Below are 15386 nucleotides of genomic sequence, written 5' to 3' on the forward strand. Positions count from 1 at the left end.
AAATTTCATACTCCTCCGTCTGCGCAAATTTCGTAAAAAGGGGTACAAAGTTTTTGCTTCAAGTATTATATATATTATAGATACGGAAAAACTAAGAAATTTTAGATTTTTGTACATATTTTTGGTATTTGAAAATCTAAATTTTAGTGCGAATATTTATGATAATAAAACGATAAGCATAAAACAAAAAAAAACGTGTGAATAAAGAAGAACATCGAAAGAAGCAACAACAAATTCCCTCCCTATGGCACATTGCAATAGATATACTACTGGAGATATAACCCAATGAGGGACTGACGTCAAGCAGTCTTCTTCTCCATCACAGGACCACAGCCACACGTATATAAGTATCCCCATGAAGATCGGTCCGCTGAAAGATGGACCGCCTGTTGTATTTGCCACCAACTGTCTCTCAACTTTGTACGACCATCTTGTTGATGCCCTACCTTTGAATCGTTTTCCCTCCTTTTGACCAAGAATGAGAAGCTTTTCAGCTCCTTATGCAACGTAATAAGGGGACCAACCCGACATAATGTGGTATAATGACGAAGAAGATAAAACTTTTCTGTAAAACACAATAGAATTGACTTTTTTCATGCATTTAATAGCAGACTAGCTAAACTCCGCTAGTAAGGTGAGGACTTAAATAGTTTTTATTTATTTCGCAGCTGAGTAAGCCAGCAAGTTAGAGATAGGTGGTTATTGGCGTCCATTTTGGCGTGAATATTCCAACCCAATTTGAAGCGTGATGTCGAAGTCTCAATTGCTTTATATAAGGGCATCCCTATGTTCTAAACCTACATAACTTTACCTCCCTTACTTTACCTTAACCTTAACTTAACTTAACCTTAACCTTAACTTTACCTTACCTTACCTACATAACTTGCATTAGATTCAGCTCTAACACTAAGAGCAGGCTTAGGGATCCCGGTAACCGTATTCGTCGAACTCGGCAAAGAGTTCGACGTGCAACCTAACCCATGCATCAGCCCGCTGAGTTTCTCGCCAGATCTTCTCAGTGGGTCGCGATTCCGATCCGGTAGTAGATCCATTCGCGAAGCAGCTGCTCTTGAGTTGTTAGTACTCCTTCGGAGGCGCTCGGGTAGCTGTTACTAAACCCACCCCTCCTAGCTGCTGAGGCTATGCTCGCCCACCTGTCCTGGTGAAACAGGAGAGGTCCCTAGGCCACCAGTAATAATTCAATCATAAAAAAGGTGTAATAGTAACTAGATATCACCAACTTTATTAATGCTAAGATACGATAACCTTCGTGCCAAATCAATTTTCTTTATATCTCAGAACTATGGTTTCAATTAAATACCAGATCGGTAGTAACTAAGCGATAATAATGAGGCGAAGGAAAATCTTACTAAATTTGTATTACAGAAGAGCGATTTTCGTGTGTGGAACATTTCGAACGCTGCCGTACATTTTAACTAAGTGAAGCAGAAAGCGTCACCCGTCTTGTATTAAATCTTGAGCGAACCGAATGCAATCTGCATAAACGACGAAACTGCCAACTTGTGAGTCGTTTCAGTACAGAAACACACACAGCTTGTAACGTGGATGTGGCAATGGATAAAGAGAAAAGGAGTATCTGGGGGCTTAGCGTCATTCGTCTTGTATTGAGCGAGCTGAATACAATCTGCAACTGTCAACTTTTGACGCGTTTTATTACAGAACTAGCTGACCCAGCAGACTTCGTAGTGCCTCAATCGATAAATAAAAGAGCTAAACTTTTGTATAAAATAAACTTAAAACAAACAAAAGGTATCCGTCCGACGGGGGACACACCAAAGGAAAAACAAAATTGTTATTTATTTAATTCCGAGCATTTTCATATTTATCTACCTTTTAAGCCTTCTCTGGACTTCGTCAAATAATTCAAGACCAAAATTAGCCAAATCGGTCCAGCCGTTCTCGAGTTTTAGCGAGACTAATGAACAGCAATTCGTTTTTATTTATATAGGTATATATAAACGTTTGTAACTTGTGGTGTTAGATCGTTAAAAAAATTTAATTACATTACTTAGTACAAGATTTGTTAAGTTTCTTTAAAATTATCCGCTTAGTTTTTTTTTTTTATTGCTTGGATGTGTGGACGAGCTCACAGCCCACCTGGTGTTAAGTGGTTACTGGAGCCCATAGACATCTACAACGTAAATGCGCCACACACCTTGAGATATAGTTCTAAGGTCTCAGTATAGTCACTTAGTTAAATTACCATATCCATACATCGATTGTTCCAGGTTCAAGAACAAAGCGGTAATCCCTCGAAACTGCATCAAAGACGGACATTAAACTTGCATTAGCACGCTCGAGTTTTATTGAAAATAAAGTTGAAATTTCATTCAGCAGACGATGTACAATTTTATGGACTAATTTATTCTTTCTCTTTTCTTTTAGATAGTAGTTATTTGTTTGGGCTGAAATGAATGAACCCTTGCGCACAGTTTCATTGCAAAATTTTGTAACATTCACACATTTATTAAAGATTTTTTTTATATTTAGAAACAAAATACCGGGCTAATATTATTAGGTTCTGCTGTACTCCCCATTGCTATAGAAGATATTGCCTCACGCCTTGAAGTCAGAGTCTCAATTGCATTCGGAATGGCTATACCATCATTTAAAACAATCTGAGAAATTGTGATTTCTGAATCTCAAATAAGCTGCGCAGACTGATAAGACGCTCTACCTACTCATCAACAATATAGAAGTAAACTTAAACACGCAAAAAACTAACCTTTTATTACTTGCCTTTTAATTATAAAATTCATCCAAACAAAAACACTATGTTTTCAATTTTATTTATCCGAATAAGGCCTTTCCCTGAAAAGCAATTTCTGGAGTAAATTAAAAACAAAATACGAAACATAAGTAAGTAATTTCGTTGAAAACTTTTTGTATACCAGAACTACTGAGTTCTGTAGCAATTTAATTTTGCGTTGCGAAAGGAACATTACGATCAAACAAGTTATTAAGTTTATAATTTGGTAAATGTTATTCCATTGGAATTGAAATTTTTGGGGGAAAATATTCCTGATTTTTTAATTGAAAAGTCTTATTCCAATGCTTTAAAAAAACTAATACTTTTACATGTTATAATTCGGTTAGAATCACTGTGTAATGACCTGTGACTTGTCTAACATCAATATATATCTTTTGGCCATTGAGTAAAACAAACCAAAATATTTGCAAAAACCGGAGGAATTATTACATTTTTAGAAACTCATTCGAGTATCGCACAACTCTGTTTCAAAACGTCTTGAATCTGAGATTTGTAACTGGAATTAAGTTATCTCTGGAGTAAAAATATCACAGCTATTATTCTTTAACATCTTTCTTCTCCACTGCAATTCAAGACAAAAAGTGTTCGATGCACCAATTTTAAATTCTTGCTCTCCAATTTTAACCGGACACATTTTTCTGTTTTTGTTTTAATAATTTTTGTTTTAGATGCGAAGATAATTCTTATAATTTCATTCAGCATTCTCGCGGACTATACTCATTGTAGTAACTTGCGCAAAGCCTTGAAATGCATTCCTTGCTTTAAAGCTCTTTTTAAATAAAGGCCATCAACATTTAATTTTAAGACAGTTGTCGATTTTTCGATAATCGTATTTTTGAATCCAAAAATCTTCATCTACCCATAGTTACATATTTTTCACTATCGCCAATCAGCTTAGTAACTACTTACTTTAAAAAAAGACAAAAACCCCCCCACGTGTAAGCAGAACTCTTCAAACGTTCCCAATTCTAAACTTCCGTTCATTCTTAACAAAGATGATCTTCAAAATATTCCAGTTTCTTTTTTGAGCGTAAATGAGGAGTCGTCATATAGACCATCTGATATAGTGAAAATAACTGAATCCTGGAAATGCCGATGTTCATCTCGAAAAGCGATTCCGAATAATTATTCCGGGATAGATTATAAAACAAAGAAATTTCTTGAGTGAAAGGACAGAAAATGGCATTTGACTGCTTTCTTTTGTCTATTTATATAGAGATTTTTAAATCTTCAGTCTGTCGGGCAAAAAAAATATTCATCAGTCACAATCATGCAAACAATCGTATCTTTGGAACATCAGCTGAGAACGGCGGAGGCAAAACAAAAGCTGGTTGAGTATAGGCACCGGCACATTTAGAATTCATTGAAAAACTCCCGTCTAAAAGTTATCTGATCGTGACGACCGTTGCGCTGGCCGACTAGGGACGGGCTTTCGTTTCGAAATGTGTTTGAGATATATTTTTTATGGCTTTAGTTAAATAAGGAATTGAATTGTTTTTGATTAAATCATAGCCCAAACATTTTGGTTTAGGGCGATCTTAATCTCATATAACTTTGAAAAATGACCCGTCTAAAATATAGAGTGATTTTATTTGAATAATATGTATAAAACGATATTAATTTTTTTAAACATTGCGTCAAAAAATTGTATAAAAAAAACTATCGATTGTTAAAAATATTTAAATATCTAAAGTAGATAATATTATCAGACCATAAATAATATACGTGTATTAGTAATATAGAGCTAGAATGCTCTCGAATCTAATAGAAAATACTGTCACTAAAAGAACAAAACAGAAATGGGTACAAAATAACCTCGCAAAACAGGGCTACCAACTACATATATAGATACAAAAATACTAGTAACAATACTTAAAATTGAAAGTGATATTTGCTCACAATAATTGAACAACATGAGTTAAAAAAATCCTTAGTTATTTCGTGCACGAATGTATTCGAATATGGTTCGTTTCGTTTCTATTATCAGTAAGTACAGTGTTGCTTTAATCCATTAATGGTGCTTTTAGGTACCACAAGCATCAGTAACCGTCTTCGTCGAATCCGTCGAAGGGCTCGACGAGTAAATTAACCCATAGACACAGCCCACTGAGTTTCTCGCCGGATCTTCTCAGTGGGTCGCGTTTCCGATCCGGTGGTATCTTTTCAGTGGGTCGCGTTTCCGATCCGGTGGTAGATTCTGCAAAGCACTGCTCTTGCTAGGGCCAGTGTTAGCAACAGTTTCGGTTAGAGCCTCGTAAGCTCACCTACACGTCAAGGAGAAGCTGAAATAGCCTCTCAAGGCTATCAGCATAAGTAGGAAAAAAAATGTGACTTTATAAGTGCGTAAGTGTACTCGACGATAGCAGTTTCCTATTTTCAAAGTTAAAAGAACCCTTCGCTTTCCTTGACCACTTTTGTTTTTGTAATATTATTATTAGGCCATAGTTTTATGAATATTTATAAGATACCATGTAAGTGCGTATGCCTTGTGTTCCACTTTAGTTGGTGGCACTTTCTGCCTATTTGTACCCTGAAGTCATAAACCTCATGAAGGGTACGATAGTTGCTATTTCAAAGGAATCGATAGGTTGACTTTACATCTTAAGATGGGCGACTGTATTTTTTTTTTTTTTTTTTTTTTTTATATTTACTAATAACCACACCACGTTAACCGGTCCCGTGATAAGTTCGTAAAGAACTTGTGTTACAGGTACCAGATAACGGATATAAATGTAAGATTTTTATTATACACATACATATATTTAATATACATCCATAACCCTGGAAAAGACATTTATATTTATCATACAAATATCTTCCCTTGGCGGGATTCGAACCCGCGACCCCCTCGTGTAGTGACCATGTCACTTACCACTACACCAGACGGCCGTTTATTTAGATATGAGGTCGAAATCTCGATTATTTAAGTATTCCTTTATTTTATTAGGCAATGCTCGTCTCGAAATGGTTCGTGAACGTTAGGTATGTATTTACTTCGATAAATTGGTCTGTCCTGACGACTTCGTACAAATTCTCGTTCAAGCTTCAAGAAACATTTTGTAAATCGAATTAGATAGGGAGTACTTGAGATTTGAAAAGAATTTCTCGTTGTAAACAATTCAGTGACATGAAAAAGTTTTCGGTATCCACTTGAAGAAAATATAGAGGGAAAATATATTTCGTGATAAACGATCGCGATAAAAATGTATTTTTGAAGTGAAACTTCTTTAGAACCGTTGTGATTTCAAACTCGATGAAGCGAAATGAAACGAAACGAAAAAATAAGTGTGCCGCGATTGGCTTGCCGAAGCGGCTCCGAGCAGCGCCGACAAATCACGAAGCGCTCCTTGTGGTCTCGCGTCCCCGACTAGTTCAGTGTGTTTTTGACGTCCGTGCAAGCTGTCGTGGCTGTTGGAGCGCCCTGAGATTCTTTTATTTCTATTTAGTTAGTTATCAATAGATATCGCTGCACGTAAATTCAACATTTCCTGAATCGCGGTGACGAGATGTTATACAGTTGATAGACGTTCTCGTATTTCTCTTGCTAAATCATACTTACATGGCGTAGGAACACCGTGACGATCCAGGCGGTTCCCCCAGGATGGGGTTGCTTCATTGAACTGCGGAGTGGTTGACCCTTGCGATTATTTTCATTTTTTATAAGTTCACTTCTACAGTGTGTGACTTGCACACACACACATTTTATTTTATTTTATTGTTTAGGTAAGTGGACGAACTCACGCTTCACCTGGTGCGTAGTAGTTACCAGAATCCATAGACATCAAACACGTAAATGCTACCTTCCACTCTAAGACATGAGAGTTCTAAGTATCAGCTTTATAGTAAAACCGCTGTCCCACTCTCTAAACAGAAAAAAAAATTGCTTTATGGCAGAAATAAGCAGGGTGGTGGTACCTACCCGTGCGGGCTCACAAGACGCCATACCGCCCATAATTTGGGTAATGGGTACCAGGGTTCGAAATTAAGAAACTTTTGTACTATCCAGAAGGACGATATATCATCGGAGGGGGTCGCAACGATATCTTGGTGGTTCGAGATGCACGCCCGGGTGACGCCAGCTCCTACTCTTGCGAAGCTGAACACTCTCTGACTGGGGAAAAGAGGAAGAGTCCACCTTCAACTCTAATGGTTTCGCGTAAGTAGCTTTTTTATTGAAATTAAGTTTACTTTTTATGTACAAGCACTTGATTCTTGTGAAAATATTTTAAACATACAATAAAGCCATAAAAATCAAACCTGGAAAATTATAATTTGCGTAATTACTGGTGGTAGGACCTCTTGTACCCCCGCCCTGCCTACTTCTGCCGTGAAGCAGTGATGCGTGTCGGTTTGAAGGGTGGGGCAGCCGCTGTACCTATACTGAGACCTTAGAACTTATGTCTCAAGGTGAGTGGTGCATTTGCGTTGAAGATGTCTATAGGCTCCAGTAACTACTTAACACCAGGTGGGCTGTGAGCTCGTCCACCCATTTAAGCAACAAAAAAAGAAACCAAAGTACTTCACATAGTATCCTCTGTTATGATATTTCAAGTAGCATAGACAAAGTTTACTGTCTTTTGAAACAGATTCCACTGGAAGTATGGCACCCAGGATGTTAATGGTGTCCGAAGACGAAGTGGTGCTCCAGGGTGGGGATATACGTCTAGTGTGTTGCGCCATTGGAACCCCACCACCTACATATAGGTAAAAAAGCCTGAAGTTTATACCTACAGGAATTGAAAGTACGTAGTTTTGTAATCTAATTATGTTTTTCTAGTTGGTTTCGTTACACGAACGGTCGTCTCAGTCCCGTTTCGAACAGCATCCGAATATCTGTGTCCGATCAAGTCCTGATCATAAGAAGAGCTCAGATTTCTGATAGCGGAACTTGGACCTGCCGGGCACACAATCAGTATGGCGAGCAGAGGAAAGACGCCAGACTGAGGGTTCGGGTTAGACTGGTGGTTAGCGTTCATCCGCAATTACAGGTAAGAATCAAGAATCTTTAAATATTTCCTAACGCATAATTTACATGTTGGCTATTCATTTCTGTTCCTATCATTAGCCTCCTAGTTCCTCCCTCCAGTAGCTTTCATTTATAGACCTCAAAATGTAGATAAAACCTTGAGAAATAGGTTGGAAGTCTTACGTGCATTGTGTATCTGTGTTCCACTCCCCAAAACGTATGACTGCTTCGCCACAGAAATAGAATGGTGTTACCTATCCATTCTTTTACTATGTGTATCATCAATGCCATGGTTGTTTGTATTTTGGTATAGATGGTTTAACGAGTTCTCGGTCTGTCTGGGGTTACGTGGTAATCGGTGTTCATGGACATCTAAAAGTGAAAGCCGCTACCCACCTTGAGTCATAAGGTCGAATTTTTACTTCTCGTGCGGCAGAAACAAGTAGGGAAGTGCTACTCTTCGCACGAGCTTGCAAAAGCACCTATGATTAGAGGGTTAGGAGAATATATTAAAAAAAAAACTTAAGAAATAAATATTAATGACAGCCCTGATCTAGAAAACTATTACTGCTATTCCATATCAATACATAGACGCAAAGAAGCCTAGATTGAAATTGTACATGCTCTTTGAATGTAAGCATTGATAACTTAATATTCTGGTCACATTTGATTTATATCAGACGGTTCGCGGATCCGAGATGTCGACATATCGTTCGTTCGACGAATATGTATGATTTAAGATGAAGTCATATTGACATCGAGAATAAAAATATGGAATACAATTTTATTCGTTTTGTTAGGGTATTGGGTTGGACAAACCTTCTCACGGCTCAACTTGTGTTAACTGGCTAACAAAGGTCGTAGGCATAACAAAGTGAATGCAAATTTTAAGACATGATATAGTCGAAGTCTCATATGCTATTAGGTTCGAGTTTGGGTGCATACCGCTTTGTTTTTACTGGTCAGGTTGGGCAAACTTTACGCAAAGTTGATGATGAGATCGCGCGTCTAACATTACTATTAAACACAGGACAGTGGATAGCTAGAATGAACACAACAGGATTTTAATGTGCGTAATTACTTTTTAAGGGTGGGGCAGCCGTTGTAACTATACTGAGACCTTAGAACTTATACCTCAAGGTGGGTGGCGCATTTACGTCGTCGATGTCTATGGGCTCCGGTAATCATTTAACACCAGGCGGGCTGTGAGCTCGTCCACCCATCTAAGCAATAAAAAAAAAACACACGGCCTGCTTGGTGGAGATTAGTCTCGGATACTATTACATATGAGCAATATCAGGGGTTTAATTCAGTGCATAGTGATGCAACGACTTTCACGACATGTTAATGTGACAAGAGTTTTTCTGAATATTTAAAGTAAAAAAATCTTGGTAAAGTATAATTAATACAACATTCATGTTTGAACTAACTTTCCTGCTTAAATTTCTTTTCAACAATTTCCTTGCGTAAATCTTGTCCTTGGTAACTACTTTGAAAAAGAAAAAAAAAAATCACCATTCGTTTATAACCTAACATTTTCACTAATGACTCATCAAAATCGTTATTGACACCAGTAGGCCTTTGTAAAACTATTGTTTCTTGTAAATCAAACTAAAAAGAAAGACTAAGTCTCAATTGAGATCGTAGAATCAAATTAACTACTCCAACTATTCGAACTCGATGGTCAAGTGTCCGTTGCAAGTTAATCATCTCTAGAACAACCGACCTCGTGAATAATTCATTCAGTCCGAATCCATCCAGTCCTTTGTCAGAGCGAAAGGCAATTTCAATATTAATAATTTAGATTTATTATACATTTTACTGGTAAACTGTTTACGTTCAATGGCGATCTGAAAACGATATTTCATACCATAATAAAATATTATTATCTTGTTGTTTGGTAATTTTTTTTTCTGTGATAGAAATGTTCCCAATAACTTTTTTGGTATCTTCTTATTATAATTTTTTTTTGTTGTTATTGCCTAGATTGGTAGACGAGCTCACAGCCCACCTGGTATTAAGTGGTTATTGGAGCCCATAGACATCTACAACGTAAATGCGCCACCCACTGTGAGATATAAGTTCTAAGGTCTCAGTATGGTTACAACGGCTGCCCCACCCTTCAAAGCGAAATGCATTATTGCTTCACGGCAGAAATAGGCAGGGTGGTGGTGCCTACCCGTGCAGACTCACAAGAGGTCCTAGTAATTACGCAAATTTTTATTACACGATGTTATGCCTTCACCGTGGAAGTCAATCGTGAACATTTGTCGAGTATGTATTATATTTTATTAGAAAAATTGGTACCCGCCTGGGATTCGAAGACCAGTGCATCGCTCAACCCGAATGCACCGGACGTCTTATCCTTTAGGCCACGACGACTTCTAATAATTAAAGTAAATTTTCAATTCTTTATCAAACCAATGGTAAATGATTTTACTATGTTGTTGTAAGTATTATTTTTTTGCATCGTTCATAAATGTCCGATTGGACTTTGTTTTAAAAGAAAAAACAAATAAAGAAGGAGGACTAGGAGCGTCTGTAGTCATTTATTTCTATAGAGCAGTTATTTCCCTGTTAAACTTATTTTCGTTCTACTAACTAACGAATCCAAATCATGAATTTTATTTGATTTTAATTCTCCAATAAAATTCCTTGGAATGGCTAACCAGTCACTCTGAACCACAGCTTTCACCTTGCTCTTAAAAATTGCTATTAACTCCATTAAAATTAGTAAGCCTAATCTATCCCTCATTTATATTTATAGTTCATTCACATTCACAGAGATATTATAATATTTAGATGAAGAACATCACGTTGCAAGTATATTGACACAAAAAACACCCAGGCTAGAGTATTTTGCAGGCAAATGCACATTTCATTTATGTAAAAGCTTCACCCCCCGTTCCCGTCACGGACTTATAATACTATATTATACTATACCTAATACTAGTTCGTACAAAGAAGTAGCAAGTTATGTTTAATCTTCGGCCGTCGGTGGCGATCTCGTCAGCGCGACTCATGAATTATTCAAGTAAAGGCCCACTGTCTTGGCGGACCGTTGTCGAATAAGTCGGGTGCGAATCGTAGGGGACTGCAGTGGTCTGTAACATTTAGGTTATCATGTTTTATCTGTATGTTAGAATTATTTCTATATACTTTTGTTGCTTGATTTCTTTATAACCCTCTAAAAATTGCTTTTTTTTAATTTACAACTAGGGAAAATATGGCTTATCTGTCTTTATTATTTCATTGAGAATCAGTTGAAAATTACTCCATGAATTTTCGTTAAATTTTGGATATTAATTATCTTATAGAGGCCACGTTACAACAACGAAGGTCGTTTTTAAAACGCTAAACCAAACGTTTTCATTAAACAGCTCAATTAAAAGGGGTAAATTATGTACTTATGTATGTATATGTATTAAGCTTATATTTCTTGAATATGATTATTTTTATTTATTTTAAGTGTCCGTATTAAATTTCGGGACACATCACGGCAATTTATAGCTAAGTATTTTAATTCCTCAAACTTTAGTACTTCACTGAAAAACTCATAAAGTAGAGATAATTTTAACATGAAAATTTAAGGAGCCGGGTTGCGAGGGGTCGTTTCAGAAGTCATCCTAAACTTTGTAATTGTAACAATCGTTTGTATAAACAGAAGTCATTCATTTCATTTTAAACTTTACTGTATTTTAATTGATAATTTCTGCTTTCCTAAATTGAGGAATTGCTTTTTGTATTTATAATGGCTAAAGTGAAATGTTATTAATGCAAAATGAAATCCAATATAAAATATGTGTATTATGAATCATAAAATAAGTAAAAGTAAGTAACATAAAGAAATAACAAATTAATATTCATTTCTAGACATTAGAGGAATTAGCTTAGTCAATTACGTATAATATCAGGAGAGCATAATATTTTGACACCATACCGATTATTACTTTATCCACAGAATTTATCCTCAAATAATTTTAAGTCTCAAAACTTTCACGTAGTTAAAAATATTTTCAGACAAATACTGGAGGAGGTTATTTTAAATACCTGTCGTAAATACAAAAGATTTTGATCCTTAAGCTCAAACTAAGAATACTTTTCGCGTTAGGTAAAAGCTTAAAAGGTTAAGGATTAAATAATACCTCAAATGAAAACAAAATCTAAATAAAAATATCAAGTACTTGTTTCATGTTTATCGTTGCGGGATGTAATTCACATCATTAGGAGATGAACTTCTAATTTATGTTATGATTGCTCACTGTAAAAGTTGAAAACAATTTTACATGAACCTATGTAAAATTCCCAAAGATAGCCAGTATAGTAGATCGAAATAATAGTTTTGAGGTTATCTCAAACATCACGTGAAAGCATAGGAGCCCTTTTAAAGTAATATTATCCTGGAAATGCTGATATAGTTACTTACAATTACAACATTGAGGAAATCATTCTTATATAACTAGTCAGGTCATAAGTATTGTCACACAGTAAAAACTTTTCTTTTAGAATGCTGGCCACAAAAAAGTTTATTGAATTCGAATTTCGCATTGTTCATGAAAATAAAAATGTATACTTTTAGAATTTTACTCATTTTTAAATATGGAGTGGACGCTTAAAGAAGACCGTGTTGCAGTTATTGCGTTGCATCGTTGCGGTTACGCGCCAATTCAAAATTTTAACATACTGAAAAATTTGAATATAACCAAAAGATTCGTTTATCGTACCATCAAACGATACAATGAAGACTCTAGTGTAGATGACAGGTCAAGAAGTGGTCGCCCTCGGTCTGTTAGGACTCCAGCAGTGATAAAAGCTGTGAAGGCGCGAATTCAAAGAAATCCCAAACGTAAGCAGAAACTGTTGGCCCTTCAGATGGGGTTAAGCAGAACCACGGTGAAAAGGGTGTTAAATGAAGACTTAGGGCTTCGGGCATATCGAAGAAAAACAAGACATCGTTTGAATGCTCGTCTAATGGACCTGAGACTGAAGAGATGCCGCGCTTTCTTGAAGCGGTACGCGGGAAAAAAATATCGGGAAATTCTTTTTTCGGATGAAAAAATTTTTACCGTAGAAGAGAGCTACAACAAACAAAATGATAAGGTGTACGCACACAGTAGTCAAGAAGCGAGCAACCGTATTTCGCGTGTCCAACGAGGTCATTTTCCATCCTCGTTCATGGTATGGTTGGGAGTTTCTTATTGGGGCTTAACAGAGGTACATTTTTGTGAGAAAGGTGTAAAAACAAATGCAGTTGTGTATCAAAATACAGTCCTGACGAACCTTGTGGAACCTGTTTCTCATACCATGTTCAATAACAGGCACTGGATATTCCAACAAGATTCGGCGCCAGCTCATAGAGCGAAGAACACACAAGACTGGCTGGCGGCGCGTGAAATCGACTTCATCCGGCACGAAGACTGGCCCTCCTCTAGCCCAGATTTGAATCTGTTAGATTACAAGATATGGCAACACTTGGAGGAAAAGGCGTGCTCAAAGCCTCATCCCAATTTGGAGTCACTCAAGACATCCTTGATTAAGGCAGCCGCCGATATTGACATGGACCTCGTGCGTGCTGCGATAGACGACTGGCCGCGCAGATTGAAGGCCTGTATTCAAAATCACGGAGGTCATTTTGAATAAACTTTAGTGTCATAAGAATCTATGTTTTGTTAAGTTCATTTTGGTATATGAATGGTTACATAATGAATAAACTTGTTTCAATTATTTTACATTAAACATGTGACAGAATTTATGACCTGACTAGGTATATATGTATGATGGAAAATTTTTAATCATGTATAGGATCAACTCAGATGCTTGTCAATGAGTCTTTTAAGATTGTAAAATATAATCCTGATTTGCTTGGTTTCACAGGTAGCTAATTCTGGAAGTTCAGTGGTCTTCAACTGTTCGGTCGAGGGTGGTGATGCTAGAGTGAGATGGCTACATGATGGTGTGCCAGTTGGTGGGGGCGAGAAAGTATTGAGGGTACACGGCGTGGTGCGTGCTCATAGAGGGATATACCAGTGCTTCGCTGAACGAGATCTGGACAGTGCACAGGCGGCTGCAGAACTAAGACTCGGGGGTAAGTATTGTAACTATTCCCTATGTGAACTCGTATGGAACCTCACCATCTCACGGATCGGTTGGAGCCTCTGGATCTACGAATGGTCTTCAGTTCTCTCTGCGTTTTTTTACTGTATATTCCATGGAGAGTGCTCTGAGGAATTGTTCAAGATGATACCATCATCTCGTTTTGACCATACCACCGCCTGCAATCCGTGCAATGTTCATCCGTTCGTCGTCCATGGGTGATGGCAAGCATTTACCCTCAGGTGGTAAAAAATTGCAGCCAGCCACAAGAAATCTTGAAAATATATCACGATATCTCAGATTGTGACATAATATACAGGAATTGAAAAAAATGGTGTGCGCGCATACCAGCCTCAAGTATACGTATGTATATAGCCGACTATTCATATTTGCTTTCGTCTACCCTGCCTAATAAAAAATAAAAATACCATAGATAATTGTGTCGTAGAAAGAATTGCCGGACCGTACTGGAGGCTTCGTATAAATATTTATCATATTCCATTTATTTATTTGTGTTCATGCTCCGTGAATCATTAATTTAAAATAAAATCAATCAACCCCCTCCCCCCGCATCACAAGAAACTGTTCACCCTGTGCCACCGGCTATTTACATTACGCGCTTTAAATATTGCGCAAAATGTATTTTACGATGTCTTTTTAATGTTCAATGACAGTCAAACTAGAAGCAACAAGACCTACGGACTATCTCTTACATAGACCTAGAATTAGACCTCACGTCTCAAGATGAGACATCACGGCAAGATGATATCGGCATCACGGTGTAATATCTATGGGCTCGAATAACTACTTAAGTCCAGGTTGGCTGTGAACTAGTTCACCCGACTAAGCAATAGAAAAAGAAAGTTCACATTTAAAAATACTATTTATTTAGTGCTTAGATGGGTGGACGAGGTCACTGCCCTGGTGTTAAGTGGTTACGGGAGCCCATAGGTATCAACAACGTAAATACCGCTTACTTTAAGACATGAGTTCTAAGTCTCAGTTTTGCAGTACGGCGGCTGCCCTACCCATTACTGCTTCAAACCGGAAGGCATTACTGCTTCACGGTAGAAATAAGTTGGACGATGGCACTCACCAGTGCAGGATCGCATGACGCTTTACCACCACAAAAAAAAAGAAAAAAAAAAAAGAAACCCGCCAGTTACATTATTTACCTACAGGGAGCGCCTTATCACCCATGAAACTTGAGTAAGAAATTCTTCTATGGAATTGACTATCTGTTTAAAAGACGTCGAATTAAAAAACCACAGACAGTTCTTTGAGAATTCTTCGGAGTAGCGAACTATATAAATGAAATTTTTCATTTGAGCGCTCAACATTGTTGCTTGACTTCAGTGTTGGGTCCGTGCTAATATTAAACAACATTATTTTGTTAGTTGGTTCGTCGAAGTTAAATGATTTTTTTGTTGTTGCTTAGATGGGTGGACGAACGAGCTCACAACCCACCTGGTGTTAAGTGGTTACTGGAGCCCATAGACATCCACAACGTAAATACCCACGCCACCCACCTTGAGA

At 37.3% G+C, this 15386-nt stretch overlaps 1 protein-coding gene across 3 annotated transcripts in view; it reads left to right on the forward strand.

Moving 5' to 3' along the window:
• LOC114242785 (cell adhesion molecule Dscam2) overlaps positions 1-15386 on the forward strand; it is a 264526-nt gene that overhangs the window by 174412 nt on the left and 74728 nt on the right. For 2 of the 3 annotated variants that reach the window (XM_089727900.1, XM_089727899.1), the window contains exons 6-9: positions 6798-6947; positions 7378-7495; positions 7569-7779; positions 13632-13842. In XM_089727900.1, the coding sequence (XP_089584026.1) occupies positions 6798-6947; positions 7378-7495; positions 7569-7779; positions 13632-13842 (690 nt within the window). The remainder of the gene's footprint in view (positions 1-6797; positions 6948-7377; positions 7496-7568; positions 7780-13631; positions 13843-15386) is intronic. The other variant, XM_089727901.1, reaches the window with a different exon arrangement.

Source organism: Bombyx mandarina, chromosome 05 (assembly GCF_030267445.1).
Source record: "Bombyx mandarina strain Sakado chromosome 05, ASM3026744v2".
Taxonomy (NCBI): Eukaryota; Metazoa; Arthropoda; class Insecta; order Lepidoptera; family Bombycidae; genus Bombyx; species Bombyx mandarina.